This window comes from Microtus ochrogaster, unplaced genomic scaffold (assembly GCF_000317375.1).
Source record: "Microtus ochrogaster isolate Prairie Vole_2 unplaced genomic scaffold, MicOch1.0 UNK27, whole genome shotgun sequence".
Lineage (NCBI taxonomy): Eukaryota > Metazoa > Chordata > Mammalia > Rodentia > Cricetidae > Microtus > Microtus ochrogaster.
In genome coordinates, this window is record NW_004949125.1 from 3,082,314 (window position 1) to 3,098,897 (window position 16,584).

Genomic DNA, 16,584 nt, shown 5'->3' on the forward strand with positions numbered 1-16,584 from the left:
AGCACTCGGGTCTCTGTGTTTGAGGCCAGCTGGTCTACATTTCAAATCAGACCCTGTTTCAAAAACAAAACAAATCATAACCACTTACTACTGTATGCATAAGAAGGCTACAATTCCAGAGCCAGGCACAGGACTCCATACTGAGTCCTTGTCTCAAACTAACTAACCTTATGCTCTATTAAAACGGGACTGGGTATAGCACGCAGGCTTTGGTGATTGAGGACATCACACATGTGTAAAAGAACTCTACAGTTTATGGAGACTCCGGGAAGCAAGAGCACTTGGAGAACAGTACCTGGAGCCAGGAGGCCGCACATTCCAACACGGGGATCCTACACACAGCCACGGCCATGGAGACCAGCTTTCCCAACAAGCTCATTCGGCTGTCGTCGGCTTTGTTCCCTTGGGGGCTGAAAAGGGAGGAGAAAATGATCTGCCGCACCGAGTCCTTGCTTTGCTCCTGGAAATAATTGCACATGATTTCAAGAAGCTGGAGCTCCTGGAGCGAATTCAGTCTCTGTTAAAAAGACAAATCCGGGAGAGAAGCTGTGAAAGACGGGGCCTGCGCCCGCCCCTTACCTCCCACAGTAAAGGATTGAGGAGAATGCCTGAAATCCCAACACTCAAGAAGCTGAGGCTAGAGGATCTTGAGTTGTAGGCTGGCCCGAGCTACACAGTACATAGAGAGGCAATGTCTCAAATAAAACAAAACCCAGAAAACCAAAACTGTACCCCCCACCCCTCCCGAGTATATGTTTTCACCTTTCTGAACCCTAAGCCCTGCGGGCTTACTTAACCCCTTGCACAAGAAAAAGTCGTGCATCTAATTATGCAACATCCCAGAGGACCCAGGTTTGAGACTCCAGTGATGTTAAGTAGCCAATCCCCAAAGTCTCCTCCTGGATCATTGGTGGACGACTGTCACACGCCTGCAAAACAGGCACGCGGCTGAGCCACGCCGCTGGACTGCAAGAACGAGGGACCGGAGGAGGCTGTGAGACCTCGGGGCAAGCGCTTGTCACCGAGCGAAAGCACGGACGGGATGGGCACCTTGGGCTGCGAGCCGCGCTCCTTGGGCACCTGGAAGACGAACTCTTCCAGCAGCTCCACGGGGCCCTTGTCCACGATGGGCAGCGGCGCGCTCTGCAGCTGGCTGCTGAAGTAGATGTCCAGGTGGTACAGCACCTCCTTGGCGGCGCTCAGCGCGTCGCGCCGCAGCAGCGAGTGGCGGATGTCGCTCATGGTGCGGCCGCCGCGTCCCCGCCGCGCGTCCCACTTCCGCCCGGAGACAAAGAGGCGCGATTAGCCTGGGCTCAGACGCGGGCAGGGCCGCGGCTCCCGCCCGCCCGCCGCTACTTAGCGCCGATCTGCTCAGGGGGCCATCGTCGTCGTCGCCGCGGATCAGCGGGCGCCCTGAGTCCGACAACAGCGCCCACAGACGCGGGAGCCGACGCCGCTCGGCCGAACCGGCGGCGGAATGCCGGGGCGACGACGGCGGCCCGCAGGGGCCAAGCTCAGGCCGCAGCCGCGCTCTCTCGAGGACGCCCCCTGGCGGTGAGGCCCGCACGGACTAGCACGAGGGCACAAGGCCCCGCCCCGCCCCGCCCCGCCCCGCCTTCTTGGGAAACTGCTCCTCCACCAGGTGTGCAAGCCTTCTGAGGCTTCCCACCACTCAAGGGCATATCCTTAACCCCGGGGGTTACCAGGTCCGATGATGCTGGTAAGCACCCCTCCCTCCCAAATACCCTGCTTCCACCTTCTGTTCCCAGAACCGGTGTTTCCAAAACCTCTCCTGAGTCCTGGCCCTCTGAACTGCTATGCTCTGGCCTAGCCCAAGAGGACTATGGGAATCTTAATACACCGTGCAGCCCACAGGCTTCCTGCTCCTAAAACCCCTCCTACCCCACAACACCCCCCCCACTCTCACCCCAGGATTTTTATACAATTTATGGGCAATCATTTACACTTCACGCTGAACTAGGTGGCGGTGAAAATTGGAAATTTTTGAACAGAGCAGAAACGTCTTGAGTGTGGCCCACTCACAGAACAATGAATAAGAGCCCTATGGTTGCCGAAGGTAGGCCTCCTGGGGGGAAGCACACTAGGAAAAGAGGGTAGCTGGGCACAGACCTGAGACGTGGAGCTGCCAAGACCCTGCTATGCATCAAGGAATAAGGTTGTATGGTTCTTGTTCATGTGAGAGGGACAACAGTCTCCTTGTCACCCACAGCCTTGGAGAAGCCATCTCTTGACCCTCAGAAGCTATTGGTTCTAGCAGGAAATCAGCAGGCAGGGAGTCTGCCATGGAGCCGGGAAAGGTTCGTGGAGCTCAGCAAGCCCGGCTTCCATTCTTTGCCTCCCCATCAAAAGCCCATTCACACTCTCACAGCAGAAACTAACACAAACGATGCTTAGAAAATAGCCATCTGTACAGACAGATGTGCGCTGTATTTGAAAGGCCACTTCCCAGGCTAGTTCTTCTTCTTCTCCTCATAACAGGGGATGGCAGGTAGAAAGATCTCATGAAGATTGCTCCAGAACCCGCGGGAGTGCATGTTCTGGTAGATGTGAGTCTCTGCTGATGTGGACCAGGCCACCAGAGGGCAGTGCTGGCCCCAGGCCCAGTCCCTTTTACACCACTCATTCGTGGTCTGGTTAGTGGCAGCCAGGTACAGAAGGAAGCACAGGTAGCCGGCCAGGAGCAAGCTCAGTACCATGACAAAGCCCAGCAGGAAGATGATCCGTGGGAAAGCCAGGAACAGATACTGGGGGTAGAAAGACACGCGTGTTAGCAAACAGACTGTGACACCGCGAGCACCAGCCTTGAGCCTATGCGATGGCACAGAGCCACCACCTCAGTTCAGCCCATACGTCAAATCTTACATACCAGGCGGTACATACAGCTCAGAGGTACAGCAATGCTCTAGCATTCTCAAGGCCCTGGGTTCAAAACCCTCTTTCTCTCCTCTCTATATCTCTGTGTCTGTCTCATGAGCATACATGTGCATGCGTGCGCACGCACACATATACCCACATCTGAGTTCATATTTTTCTACCCACAGGTTAGTGCAGATCTCAGACCTCATTCTTTGCAGTGGACAGTGGCTAGTGCAGACAGTGGTCAAAGTGCTGAGAATAAGTGTCTGGAGAGACTCAGCCATAAACAGGACAGAACATTTCTCTCTCTCTCTCTCTCTCTCTCTCTCTCTCTCTCTCTCTCTCTCTCTCTCTCTCTCTCTCTCTCTCTCTCTCTCTCTCTCTCTCTCTTTCTTTCTCTCTCTCTCTCTCCTCTCTTACACACACACACACACACCCAAGGCCCAGGGACCATCACGGAATGGAGGTCACAAAGAGTGTAAGAGCCATAAGACAGGGAGGATCAGAGTCAAGTGTCTTCTGGACAAGATAGGATCATCATCTCATGGCAAGTGTCACTGTCTGCACAAAATCAAGCCAGGCAACATTCCAGTATAGCCCCCACTCCTAACTGGGCAGCCGGAGATGGTTTATGGATTCTGGGGGAGAGGCGGTCAGTTTCCTTTAAGAGTCTGGCTCCTAGGAGGTTGACTATGATCCAGTGAATGACCCCACCATTATGAGACCTCATGGGTTTAAGAAAAGAAAAAAAAGGACACAAAGTTGGGAGGGACAGAATACATATAGGAAATCCTCAAAGAATTAATAAAAATAATGTTATTCTTTAAAAAGAGTAGCTTTATGTCCCGTTCCCCCACTCCAGGACCCAATGCAGAATTACCTGAATAAGAAAGACCGTGTCTACAGACTGGACATGCCCAAGGTCATCAATGTAAGTGTCCTGGTACAGATCCGACACTGCCACTAGTCGGACCAAAAAGGCAGCACTCAGAATGGCTATGGTTGCAGCCGATGCCGTCAGTGTCAAGAGGTAGATGAGGAAGTATCTGGTGTTCCAGGCTCCGATGCAGTTGTTCACCCAGACGCAGTGATGATCAAAACGGTGCACGCACCTGTCACACACCCCTGCAAAGAAAGGAGGCGGCACAGCTAGCTGTGTCCTTGAGGAGACAGTAAGAGCAGTCACACTGACTGCGCTTTACAGACTGACCACGGGCGGCCTGGGAGCACGGCAGCTGTTGTCACTAGGCTTTTAGGGCAGCAGCTTATGGTGCTGGGAGATGGCTCAGGTGTGAGTGCTTGCTAGGCATGCGTGACACGGGTTCGGATCCCTACCACAGACAGATGCCAGGCAAGTTCGCGGCTTCCCAGGCAGAAGGTCACAGGATTCCCTGAGCTAGCTAGCTACCTAGACTACTTGAACGAATCAGTGGGTGGATTCAAGTAAAAGACCAACCGTCAATATATACGATGAAGAAGACCCCTGGCACCAACCTCTAGCCCCACACGCACAGGCCACACATCTGCCGCACATACTGGACCATGGGCATGGGCATGTGCGTGTGCGCGCACACACATATTTAAGAAAGAACTGCGGTGTGCAGTGACTAGAGTCACTGAGCACCAAGTAGGGACAAGAAAAATCAGAAAAAGTTTCTTGACATTAACAAAGTTAGTGGGTTCTGACTTATGGCACAAGAGTGAGTCTAGAACTTATTTGGACAGATGTGACTTTGGGGTGTGCGTTCCACAACCTCCACCCCATTCAGTCCACTGTTCCACCAATCGCCAGGTCAGTGTGGCTGTGTGAAGGAGCACACTTTAGTCCTGGGTTCGGCTGTTGGAAACTTGGGAGAATGCCCACACGGAGCTTGGTGTGTGCTTCCTCTGCAGCATTCCCTTGTGGGCTGGCAGGTGTGTGCTGGGAGGGGGTGTGTGACAGAGCCCCAAGAGCTGCCCACACTTACTGCAGTGCTTGGACCGGGCTGGTTTCCGTAAGTCACAAGTGGAGCACCGTGAGTTCTCTGGAAACATCACGTGGTCGAACTCATAGACTTCCAGAAGCAATGATTCGTTTGTTTTATTGATGGTGCCTGAGAAGGGAAGGGATGTCAGTTTTAAGCAATATAGTTGACCAAGCCTACGATACCCAAACCAGCACAATGCAGCTAAAACCACAATGCTTACTATTTTAAGAAATTCACTTTATGTTCTGTGGTGTTCAGGTACGCAGATGCACACGTGTGTGGAAGCTGGAGGCCAACTTCCAGTGTTGCTTCCTACATATCAGTCAGCCAACTTTTTTTTTTGAGACAGATTCTCACTCACTCGGAGGCTGGCTGGCCACCGAGCTCCAGGGTTCCTTCTGCCTCTGCCTGCCAGCCCTGCAGTCCAGGTCAGAACCACTGCACCCAGAACTCGGGTCTTTATGCTTGGATAGCAAGCACCTCACCAACACAGCAACCGTCAGCCCCTAATTCACATTGAGTAACTGGCTTGTTGAGACATAACTCAGGAACCCAAATTCACTTCTTTGTTTTATTTATGTAGTAGTATGTGTTTGAGTGACTAATGTATGTGGAGGTGTAGGCGACAGCACACTTGAAGGCCAGAGAACAGTGGTATGGAGCCAGGTCTCCTCCCACAGGACGTAGGCACTAGGGATCAAATTCGTTGCCAGGCTTGTTCCACAAGTGCCTTTACCCACTGAGCCATCTCGGTCCTTTATACGGCTTCTTAAGTCAGTTTGAACTTGACACAATCCTCCTGCTCCAGCCTCCCAAGTGCTCAGATTATAGATGAGGGCCAATTTAAGCGTACTCAGTTCCGTGGTCAACAGGGCACCAGGGTCATGTGACCATCCCCACAATCAGTGTTGGAACGCTAGCCTCATCCCTGGAAAGCACTTTTTAAACAGTCATTCCCAATTCTTCTCGAATGCACTTATAGAAGTGGAACCCTGCCAGGCAGTGGTGGCGCACACCTTTAATCCCAGCACTCAGGAGGCAGAGGCAGGCGGATCTCTGTGAGTTCAAAGCCAGACTGATTTACAAAGTGAGTTCCAGGACAGCCAGGGCTGTTACATAGAGAAACCCTGTCTTGAAAAACCAAATTAATTAATTTAAAAAATAAAATAAAAAAGGAAGCTGTATCATACTGACCAAGTAGACATATGCAATTAAATGAAAATTTTAGAAACTACAACATATAGTCATTTGGAAGAAGTAGAAGTTCAAGGTCAGTCTGAGACACAGAGCAAATCCCTGTCTTAGAATAAACAATGTATATTGGAAGACTGCACACTAGTTAAATAGCCCATGGGTCAAAGACCAAAAATAAAATAGGAAACACTCAAAACTGAAAGGTGGCGCAAACATCGGGGGGGTGGTCTTTTGCCCTCTTCTAGGGACAGCGTCACCTGTGACACAGCAACACGAGGCCTGAGCTGTGACCAGCCTGACAGCTCACTTACCCGGATTGGCTGAAGAGGTCAGGGTGAAGAACAGCAGGTTCACGCCCAGCAGCAGATAGGGCAGGAGAAGGTAAGGCAGATAGAACTCCAGCTCCTGGCAGTAGCCAAATATTTCCAAGGTGTACTCAGCATAGACCAGCCCTTGCAGGAGCAGGTGCAGGACAATGAAGGTGGGGTTGCTGGAAGGAAGCACAGGTGACTTATGCACAGGCCACTCCCAGACGACATCACATGAGCCCAAGGAGCACGACCTAGGCCAGCCGCTTCCTATAAGGGCCCACTGTGGCACACATGCTTGTCATCCCAGCACCTCAGGGATGAGCCAGGTTCGCCTTGGGTTTGAGGACAGCCTAGGCTACACAGCAAATACTGAGCTAGGCAGGGCTACATAGTAAAGCTCTGTCTCATAACCAAAATAAAAGCTAGGCATGGAGGTGCAAACCTTTAGCTCCACCACTCAGGAGGCAAAGGCAAGCAGATCTCTATGAGTTCTACATAAAAAGTTCCACACTAGCTAGAGCTACATAGTGAGACCCTGTCTAGAATAATAGTAGCAGCAGCAGTAGTAATTGGGGCTGAGAAGATGGTCTGTGATTGAGAACATTCCCTGCTCCTGCAGAGGACCGAGTGCAGTTCCCAGCACCCACACAGTGGCTCGGGACTGCTATCTCAGCACCGGGGGGTGGGGGGGCTGAGGCTAGAGGACCACCAGGGGTCTGTCTGGTCTATGCAGTCAGTGCCAAGCCAGCCTGGGCTACAGGATGAAACCCCGTCTCAACAGAAACAAAACCAAGTGGCCATGCTGGTCTGGATATGGTTCCGTGGTTGAGGAAGAAAGCCTGAGAGACATGCACAGTATCCTCGGCTCAATCCCCAGCACTATAATCAGTCAATAAATGAAAAAGTAAAATCAAGGGGCTGGAGAGATGGCTCAGAGGTTAAGAGAACTGGCTTCACTTCCAAAGGTCCTGAGTTCAATTCCCAGCAACCACATGGTGGCTCACAACCATCTGTAGTGAAATATACTGCCCTCTTCTGGCCTGCAGGGACATAAGCAGGCAGATTACTGTATACTTAATAATAAATAAGTATAAAAGAAAAAAAAACAAACAAAAAAACCCCAAAGAAACAAAAAGAAAAGAAAGTTTAACTTTAAAAAAATAAAATAAAATCAGGCATCTTCAAAGCTCAGAGACAAATGGTAAATGATCTGTCAGGAGACGTCCCAAACCCAGCACTCTGGAAACTTCCAGGATCCTTCCCATTCTATGCTGAAAACCACAAGACACTTCCAGAAGCTATGGAAAGGCAACACTCAGTCACCCAGACTGAATATGGCCATATTTAAACCCTGAGCCACAAATACCGTGTGTGGAAGAGCTGATGAAGAAGCCTCCGGCCGGCCCTCTGAAGACATTGTGGGATTACGCAGGAGCACACCTGAAATCACAGAAGGGTCGGCCTCACTTCTCATTCCCCTCACTCCTGCACAAGTGAGATTTTCCACAGGCAACCACCAACGATGGTGATCCTAGCCACTGTTCCTTCATATGGCGAAAAAGCAGTCCAAGAGAACAAAGAGGGCTTATTTCTATACCTTTTCTTTCAGCCAACTTGCTCACGTTGTTATGGTGCACGCGTGTGCAGTGTCTTTCTGTCTACACATGTGCACATGTATGTGGTCAGAGGTTGGTGTCAGGTATCTTCCTTGGTTGCTCTCCACCTTACATACTGGTACAGGGTCTCTCCGAGCTCACCATCTGGCTGGTCTAGCCAGCCAGTTTGCCCTGCGGCTTTCCTGTTATTGCCTCCAAGTACTGAAATTACAGGCTGGCCACCACCACAGCCAGCACTATTGCGCGTTCCGGAGATCTGAACTCAGTCGTTACGGCTGCATGGCCAGCACTCTACCTACTCAACCATCTCCTCAGCTCCCCCTCTTTTTATGAAACAGTCTCATCATGTCACCTAAGCTAGCCTAGAATGTATGATCCTCCTGCCTCAGTTTCCTAAGTGTGGAGATTTAGGAGGTGTAGACAACTTCTCCATTTCTTTGACTGCAAAGAATGTATGTGCCAGAGTCTTTGAAGAAAAGGGAGTGGGCAGAGGCTGGTGTGAAAGCTGCCGTTTCCTTACTCTGGGTTCCACTCCGTGTTCAAAGTTCACCTCCAGATCCCCAGAGTCCTCCCAAGTCAAGCTCTCCTCATGGCCACTCGCCCCCATTTAGCTTTTGTCCCCGAAGGAAGGTAGATGGTATGACGTCAATGACAGTGGGCATTAGGATTCTCTGTGTTCTGTTTATATGTCCCCCTCCTCCCAGTCAACCTTGAAAATTAGACCCCTCTCAAAGCAAAATAGCAAGATGACTTTTTGTTCGTTTGGACACGGGATCTTTCTGTGTAGCCCCAACTGGCCTTGAATTCCCAGTCCTCCTGCATCAGCTTCCCAACAGCTGGGATTGAAGGGAAGACTCCCAAGACCTGGCCCAGTGAGCATTTCCGACTATGCCTACAGTCTAGTATCAAACTTCAGCGGTATCCAAGGATTGCTACCTGTGCTCCTTCCAGGACCAGGCCTTTCAAACGCTGGCTCTTTGTGAAGATGCAGATCATGACAATGCCAATCAATAGGAAGGCCAGGTAGAACAAGAAGAGGACCAGGAAGTCCATGCTGGAGGCTGCAGGGAAAGACAGCATTAGTGACTGCAACTGCGGGAGTTATCCCGCCAAGTATAACTTGCCTCAGGATGAACACTGGGGTCTGCCTTCAGGGCAACAAATCCCTTTTATTAGCTTGTCTGTGGGCTGTGTGTGTACTTGTTTGTGTGTGCACGTGTGTCTACAGATGAACATAGACATGTTTATGTGTGCTCAAGCCAGAGGTTGACATAGCTCCCTCAATTATGCTCCATTTTATTTTAAATTGCATTTTATTTATTTATTTATTAGTCTGTGTGTGTGCAAAGAACAACTTTCAGGCGTTATTTCTCTCCATCCACCATATGAGTCCTGGGAATTAAACTCCGGTTCATGAGGCTTGGCAGCAGGAGCCCTTACCCACTGAAACATCTCACTAGTCCTGGGGCTTAGTTTTCTTTTTTGTTATTGTTTGAGACCGGGTCTCACTATGCAGATCAGTCTGGCCTCAGCAGAGATTCACCTGCTTCTGTGTGCGAAAGGCTGGGATGAAGGCATGCACGAACATACCCAGATTTTAATATTTGAACATGTGTGTATGTGCGTTTGTCTAAGTGGATGGATCATGCCACAGCATGGACGTGGCTGTCAGAAGACAACTCTGGTGTTGGCCCTCCTCCCCCACCTTGCTGTCTGTTCTCTGTGGGGTACGTCAGGCCAGCTGGCCTGTGTGTTTCTGGTGACCCTCCTGCTGTGTGCACGGTGAGAAAACTGGAATTACATAGATACATACTACTACATCAGGTTTGACATAGTCCTGGGGATTTGAACTCTGGCCTTCACACTGCAAGACAAGTACTTCGCTCTCTAAGCTAGCGCTCTATCCCAAAGCATTGGACAAGGCAACGTCAAGTCAATAGGACAAGAACCTAGGGCTTCATGTGTGCTGGGCAAGCAATCTATGATTAAGCTACCACTCAGCCCTTACCTATATTTATTTGAGGTATGCGCCCTCTCAGAGCCCGTAGCTCTCAGACTCAGCAGGACTGGCTGGCCAGCAGGTCTGACAGACGCCACTGACACCTCCTCCCCTGGGCTGGGATTACAGACCTCTGCTGCACACCACATTCTATTTTCTTTCTTTCTTTTTTAAATAAGATGAGAAGGTAGCTTTTATTTTACTATGTATTTACTTTGGTATCTATTGTTTAGAGTGGGTACTTGAAGGTGTGTGTCTGCAGACATGAGGAAGATGTCGGGACCTGATGCTTACCAAGTAAGCACTCTTGCCCACTGAACTATCTCCCAGCCCCTCAACTTTTTGCTTTAACATAAGGTCTGGTCATCAAGTTTGAGTCCTCAAGATTACAAGGCATTATCAACAGAGCCACCTCCCAACCCCTCATTTGTTTTTGTTTTGTTTTCGCTTTTTTGAGACAGGGTCTCACTACGCACCTCTGGCTATCTTGGAACTCAGAATTCTGCTGCATCAGCTTTCAGATTATTGGGATCACAGAGATGCACCCATAACAAAATCTTTTACTATCTTAAGTATTCACATAGGCACTGATAAAGTTCCCCTTCCCCCCAAGAACCTGTGGACCTCATCAGAATGAGCAATTCCTAAAAGTAATGAGGGTCCCACACCCAGAATCAGGCATCATGTGCTATTAATCAGGTCAGTGGCCACACTGTCACGGATCACCACAAGAACCAGAATACAAAGACCTGTGTTAGAAACTGGAAATGGTGGCATTGGCTTTACCAGGCAGGATTCTGGGTCAACATTCCAACTCAGATAATCAAACCAGAAACGATTAACAAAAGAGGGAACAAAACAGGCCATTCTCACAAGGCAACAGAAGATCTCCCGCCTACATATTTCTCTCGGTCCGACACTGTTCCGGAGGCTCCTCCAGCATTCATTCTTCTCGGCCACATCCACGGAGAACTCAGATAGCACCTCTGCGTGGATAGCGCTGTGCGTCTGGAACGTGGAAAGACGGCGACATGGTTGTTCCAGAACAAGCTGCGGAGACAACCAAATGCACGCTTACACAATGTTAAGTATCAGTTGGGGGGGGGGGGTATGCACTGCGAAAAGCGTTTGGAAGTAGAGACTACTGCGCCGCTGCTGAACTGGGACGAAAAGTTAAAGTCCAGTTGTTTTGGATCTATCGTCCCTATTGCTGTCACTATCACTATGGGTCTCTCTGAGGCGCCGAGACTGCCTCCGTGAGGTCCCGGATAGTTTTCCCTTGCTGGATGCTTTCCGAATACATTATATTCAAGACTTTCGCAAACTTGAGCTCACGCTGTGGTGGGACCGGGGAGAGGTAGTGGTGAATGGAGGCCATCCTGTGGCCAGATCCGGGATGCATCAGGCTCAGAGGAGATAAGGGAAGCTCTGTAGCAGGTTGGGAGACCGTAGCTGCGTCCGGAGCCCCGAATGAGGACCAGGAGGACAGCCGACTGGGAGGAGAGCACAAGAAGCGGGGTGCAGGGGGCTCGGAGGACTGTGATCCCACACATAGCCAGGAGGTTTAAACACGGGGTGCAGACTGAGCCTTCCGAAGCTGCCTTACCCCAAACCCAGCCAACTGTCAGCTACTCCCAGCTGGCGCCATCCCGAGCACTCCCGGGTTTTCCGGCGCGTCCATGGCGTCATCAGTGCCCGCGACAAGGATAACTTCCGACGGAAATAGCTGCCCGAGGCTGGGAATTTGGGGGCTTAGACTCTGGAGCCGCTAGTACATTCTGTTTTTGTTTTTTGTTTGTTTTTCTTTTTCCTCGCCTAGCTTCATTGATTTTATTTCTCCTTCCCTTCCCCTTCGCTTTTAACGTCTGTCTCCCTCCCTCTTCCTCTCCGATCCCTTCCTCTCTTCCTTTCCTCCTTTATCATTACTTGACATTTTCCTACGCGTCTGAAATGAGTCTTGGTCATTCCACAGACTACTCTCATTCGCCCCCTACCGACTCCTTCAGTTCACAAAGCCCCCATCCCACTTCTGTGGCTTTTATTTGATTCTTGGGTGTTTGTTTGTTGTTACCCGCTGAGTTTAATTCGGATTTCTTGTATGAACATGCATAGAAAAGCTATTTTCTTTTTCTTTAAAAAAATTTCTATTTAAAACTAAGGTTTCCACGCCAGGCGGTGCTGACCTAAGCCTTTAATCTCAGCACTCTGGAGGCAGAGGCAAGGTGAATCTCTGTGAATTAGAGGTCTATAGAGCCTGGTCTATAGAGCGAGTTCCAGGACAGACCCCAAAGCTACAGAGAAACCCTGTCTCGAAGAAACAAAAACAAACAAACAAAAAACAACTAAGGTCTCTGCCAGCCATAGTGGTGCACGCCTTTAATCCTGGCACTCAGGAGGCAGAGGCAGGTGAATCTCTACATCTAAGGCCAATCTAGTCTACATAATGAATCCCAGACCAGCCATGGATACATAGCTAGACCTTGCCTAAAACAAATGAGCAAACAAAGCTAAGGTCCCACCACACTGTACCAAGATGGCCTTGAGCTTTTGCACCTCCTTGTCTCAGCCTTTCTTTTGTTGGGGTGACAGGCATACACAACCACATTCAACACAGGAACTGGAATTTTCTAGCACCTTTGCCAGAAATAAATAAATAAATAAATAAATAAATAAATAAATAAATAAAGTCTTGGATCTGGTGCAGGAGAACTGCTGGGCTGTGCCAAACAGCCTGGGTCTTTCTGTGTCGTGGGAGGAGCTTGGTAGTGGCTCGGACAACCAGCAGGTACCCTAGCAGAGGATCTGTGTCTTACCGGTGTGTCTTAGCCAGCCACATTATTGGGATCTGGTCCAGTCCCAGCATCTTCCACTGCAGAAGTCACAATATGTCCCCAATGTGAGTTCAGATTCTGCTGTGTGCAAGTCCCTGGCTCCTGCTGTCTCCATGTGCAGCTCTGAGCATCCTTCCTGGGGCGCAGTGGCCATTGTTTGGCTGGAATCCCTGAGGATGAACAGGCTGTTTTGATGTTAGACAGCCTTGGGGTGAGAAGGGCAGCTTCCAAACATAGCACTGAGCAGGTCCTTGTGGATGTGGCTCTGCTCTGGACGCCTGCAGATCCTCTAAGAGCTATTCTCGACACCTCTGAAAAACAGGTTCTCTTTGAGGAAGAATGTCTGATCTCTAGCCGCCGACCTCAAAGCTCATTCTTCCTGTTTGCTTTGCTGTCTACCCCAGCTTCTTGATTTCTTTTTCCTTTTAGAAAAAAATCATATCTTTCTAAATATATTGTATCCGTGGCTTTTGCAAACTTGCAAACACAGAACGGGCAGGCGAGGTGAGACCTAGAAGAATGGTTGCATGCAGAGATCATCTCACACCCAGAATAGGCTAGATTTCATCAAGGTCTCCAGCGGGCTCCAGCCTGACAGTTAACCCTTAGCTGGTAATCAAATATTTCGAATGTTTGTCTTTTTACCCACATGAGTTCAGAGTTTTATCCCCATCCCTTTCTGGTTTTCTCAGTTCAGACTAACTTTGAATCTCAGGTCAATCATCCCTTTTTCTTGTGCTTCATTGCCTTTCATTAAACACAGAAAGAAGGGAAGGGAATGGAAATGAATCAAATTATCCAAAACAATAATCTTTGGTTGCCATCTCTTCCAAATCATTTCACAGTGGAATTACCTTTTTTTGTTAGTTTGTTTTTGTTTTTTTGAGACAGAGTTTACTCTGTAGCTTTGGAGCCTGCCTGTCCTGGAGCTAGCTCTTGTAGACCAGACTGGCCTTGAACTCGCAGAGGTCCGCCCGCCTCTGCCTCCCAAGTGCTGGGATTAAAGGCATGCACCACCATTGCCCAGCCGGAATTACCATTCTTTAGTATATGTTCTGCAAACTCCTTCCTCTCTCTCTCTCTCTCTCTCTCTCTCTCTCTCTCTCTCTCTCTCTCTTTGATAGGGAGACAACTCTCATGGTATACCCCACACAAGCCTATTGGGTCTCCTTCATGAGTGCTGGGAATACAGGCCTGGCAAAAACTCATTTTGCATTATGTATATGTATTCATTCCACAAACACATATTGGCTAATAGTGCCAGCTGCTGTTCTAGGTCAAGGAAGCATAGCAGTCAAGCAAAAGAAACTGCTGAAGTTGACTCCAGGGTGGGGGCACAGAGGAAAGAGGTTCATGAGGCTGAAAAAGAGAATCATGAGTTTGAGGCCACCATGGCCTACATAGATGCTGTCCTGTAACCCCCACAGTCAGGAGGTTGAGGAGTCAAAGGAAACCCAGCTTATATATAACAGAACCCTGTCTCTAAAATACAAGTTCTGGATAAATTTCTCAGTGCTTTGCTGGCTTTTGAAAACCAAGTGCAACTTGAACTGTATTTTCTTCTGCACCCCTCAGAACTTTCGATCACAAACACTGGCATCTGTTTTATAAGAGCAAAGAAAAAAAATACACTGGAGCCTAAATCCAAGTATCTTACTTTAGTCTTCTAGAAAGTACTGAGTTGCCTTTGATGTGTGGAATGAAGGCTTCTTCCTAGAATTATTCTTAGACCTTCCTGTCAACCCCTGAAACTGGACCTGTGATATCAAGTTGGGTTTTTTTTTAACCTGTCATGAGATCAGTTGACAGGATCAGCCACCTTTTACACCATGATCGCTTTTCCCTGGGAGGAATGTTAGAGGTGATATGGAAATGGGATACAGACTTCCTAGCTGGGCTGGGGGACACAACTCAGATGGCAAATTACCTGCCACAATACACACAACCCCTTAAAAAAATCAAACATAGCCAGCATAATGGCACAAGCCTTTAATCCCAGCACTTAGAACGCAGAAGCAGGTGGATCTCTGTGAGTTCAAGGCCAGCCTGGTTTACTTAGTGAGTTCCAGGACAGCCAGGGCTACATAGAGAGACCTTGTTTCTGGGGGATGGATGGGAGCTGGACATGGTGTTATTCTCCTGTAATCCCAGTGCTGGTAGGCCAGAACCAGGAAGATTCAAGGGGCTGGCTGACCAGCACGTCTGGGCTGATGGGTGAGCTCCATGTCCCAGTGAAAACGTCTTTAAAAAGAAAAAAAGAGTGGGGACTGGCATGATGGGTCAAGGGGTAAGAGCTTGATCTGCAACCTTGAGGACCAGAGTTTATCTTCCAGTTTTCCTGTACCAAGGCAGAGGTGGTTCCCTGTGGAGTTTCAACCCCAGCACTGAGGTGTTGAAGACAGGAGGATCACTGGGACTTGTTGGTTGTCAGCCGAGAGGAAAAAACAAGAGCTCCAGTTTCAACAAGAAAAGCTGCTTTAGGGAAATACTTGGAAAGCGGTAGAGAATGACGTGGGGAGCCTCCTCTAATCTCTGCAAACACACGGTGAAGGCACCCCATCACACACGTGCATGGACAACACAGATACACCTAAAGGATGCTTTTGGTTATTTTGAGACAGGGTTTCTCTCTGTAGCTTTGGAACCTGTCCAGGAACTCACTTTGTTAACCAGACTGGCCTCGAACTCAGAGAGATCCACCCGTCTCTGCCTCTGCCTCCCATGTGCTGGGATTAAAGGCATGAACCGCCATCACTTGGCCAAAGAATTTTCAAACATAAAGACAAAACGGGTGTCTCCTGAGGAATGACACCAGAGGTTGACCTCTGGCCTCTACACACACGCTCACAAACACACACAGAGAGACATAGAGATTCAATTGCTGTTCATGCAGGAAACATGTATTAATCATGGGGATTTTTTTCCATGGAAAAACAGATGGGTGGGGGGAGGAATGTGGCAGAAGTGCTTTGCTGGCTTGTTTTGGTTTGTCATGATATCAGCAGCCCTGGATGAATTGGGAGAGGTGAGTTATACCTGATTGAAAGCTATACTGAAGAAAACAGTCAAACAGGGCCTGCCAGGTGGCTCAGAAGGTAAGGGTGCTGGCTGCCCTAACAACCTGAGTTTCTTCCTCAGAACCCACATAATGGTAGGAGAGGATTGGCTCCCACAAACTAGTCTCTGATCTATGTGCCCGCCCGTGTGTGTGTGTGTGTGTGTGCGCGCGCGCACACACACACACACACACACACACACACACACAAATATCAGAACAAAAATTACTCTGGCCAGTAGGTGGTGCCACAGTGTGTTGCCTTTAGCTGGTTTGTATCACAGCCTGTGGGCGTACAAGTCACCCATTGGAATTTCCACTTTCCTTTGTTTCTTTTTTATTTTAAAATTTCTTTTTTTAATTGATTTTATTGAGCTATACATTTTTCTCTGCTTCCCTCCCTGCCTCTCCCCTCCTCCTCAACCCTTTCCCATGATACCCATGCTCCCAATTTACTCAGGAGATCTTGTCTTTTTCTATTTCCTATGTAGATTAGATTCATGTATGTCTCTCTTAGTGTCCTCATTGTTGTCTAAGTTCTCTGGGATTGTGACCTGTAGGCTGGGTTTCTTTGCTTTATGTCTAAAATCCACTTATGAGTGAGTACATATGATATTTGTCTTTCTGTGTCTGGATTACCTCACTCAATGTGGTGTTTTCTAGATCCACCCATTTGTCTGCAAATTTCAAGACATTTTTTCTGCTGTGTAGTACTCCATTGTGTAAATGTCCCA

The 16,584-nt window shown here is 49.1% G+C and overlaps 2 protein-coding genes across 5 annotated transcripts in view; both read right to left on the reverse strand.

The window, feature by feature from the left end:
* CUNH7orf26 (chromosome unknown C7orf26 homolog) overlaps window positions 1–1,502 on the reverse strand; it is a 13,167-nt gene extending 11,665 nt beyond the window's left edge. The window contains exons 1-2 of one of the 2 annotated variants that reach the window (XM_005368013.2): window positions 1,051–1,501; window positions 296–517 (exon numbers count right to left, since the gene is read on the reverse strand). In XM_005368013.2, coding sequence (XP_005368070.1) covers window positions 296–517; window positions 1,051–1,242 — 414 coding nt within the window. In that variant the 5' untranslated portion in view covers window positions 1,243–1,501. Of the gene's footprint in view, window positions 1–295; window positions 518–1,050 lie in introns of both variants that reach the window. The other variant, XM_026789751.1, reaches the window with a different exon arrangement.
* Window positions 1,503–2,408: 906 nt separating this feature from the next.
* Zdhhc4 (zinc finger DHHC-type containing 4) lies at window positions 2,409–11,650 on the reverse strand. Of its 3 annotated transcripts, none has more exons than XM_005368014.2 (8): window positions 11,571–11,650; window positions 10,838–11,014; window positions 8,902–9,026; window positions 7,716–7,789; window positions 6,350–6,528; window positions 4,845–4,970; window positions 3,758–4,002; window positions 2,409–2,765 (listed from the first exon to the last, which is right to left on the reverse strand). In XM_005368014.2, the coding sequence occupies exons 3-8, from the start codon at window positions 9,016–9,018 to the stop codon at window positions 2,472–2,474; spliced, it is 1,035 nt and encodes a 344-aa protein (XP_005368071.1). In that variant the 5' UTR covers window positions 9,019–9,026; window positions 10,838–11,014; window positions 11,571–11,650; the 3' UTR covers window positions 2,409–2,471. The 3 variants fall into 3 exon arrangements, with proteins under 3 accessions (XP_005368071.1, XP_013209519.1, XP_026645507.1); XM_013354065.1 differs by having other exon boundaries at window positions 10,864–11,014; window positions 11,571–11,621; XM_026789706.1 differs by lacking the exons at window positions 7,716–7,789; window positions 10,838–11,014; window positions 11,571–11,650.
* Window positions 11,651–16,584: the final 4,934 nt, after the last annotated feature.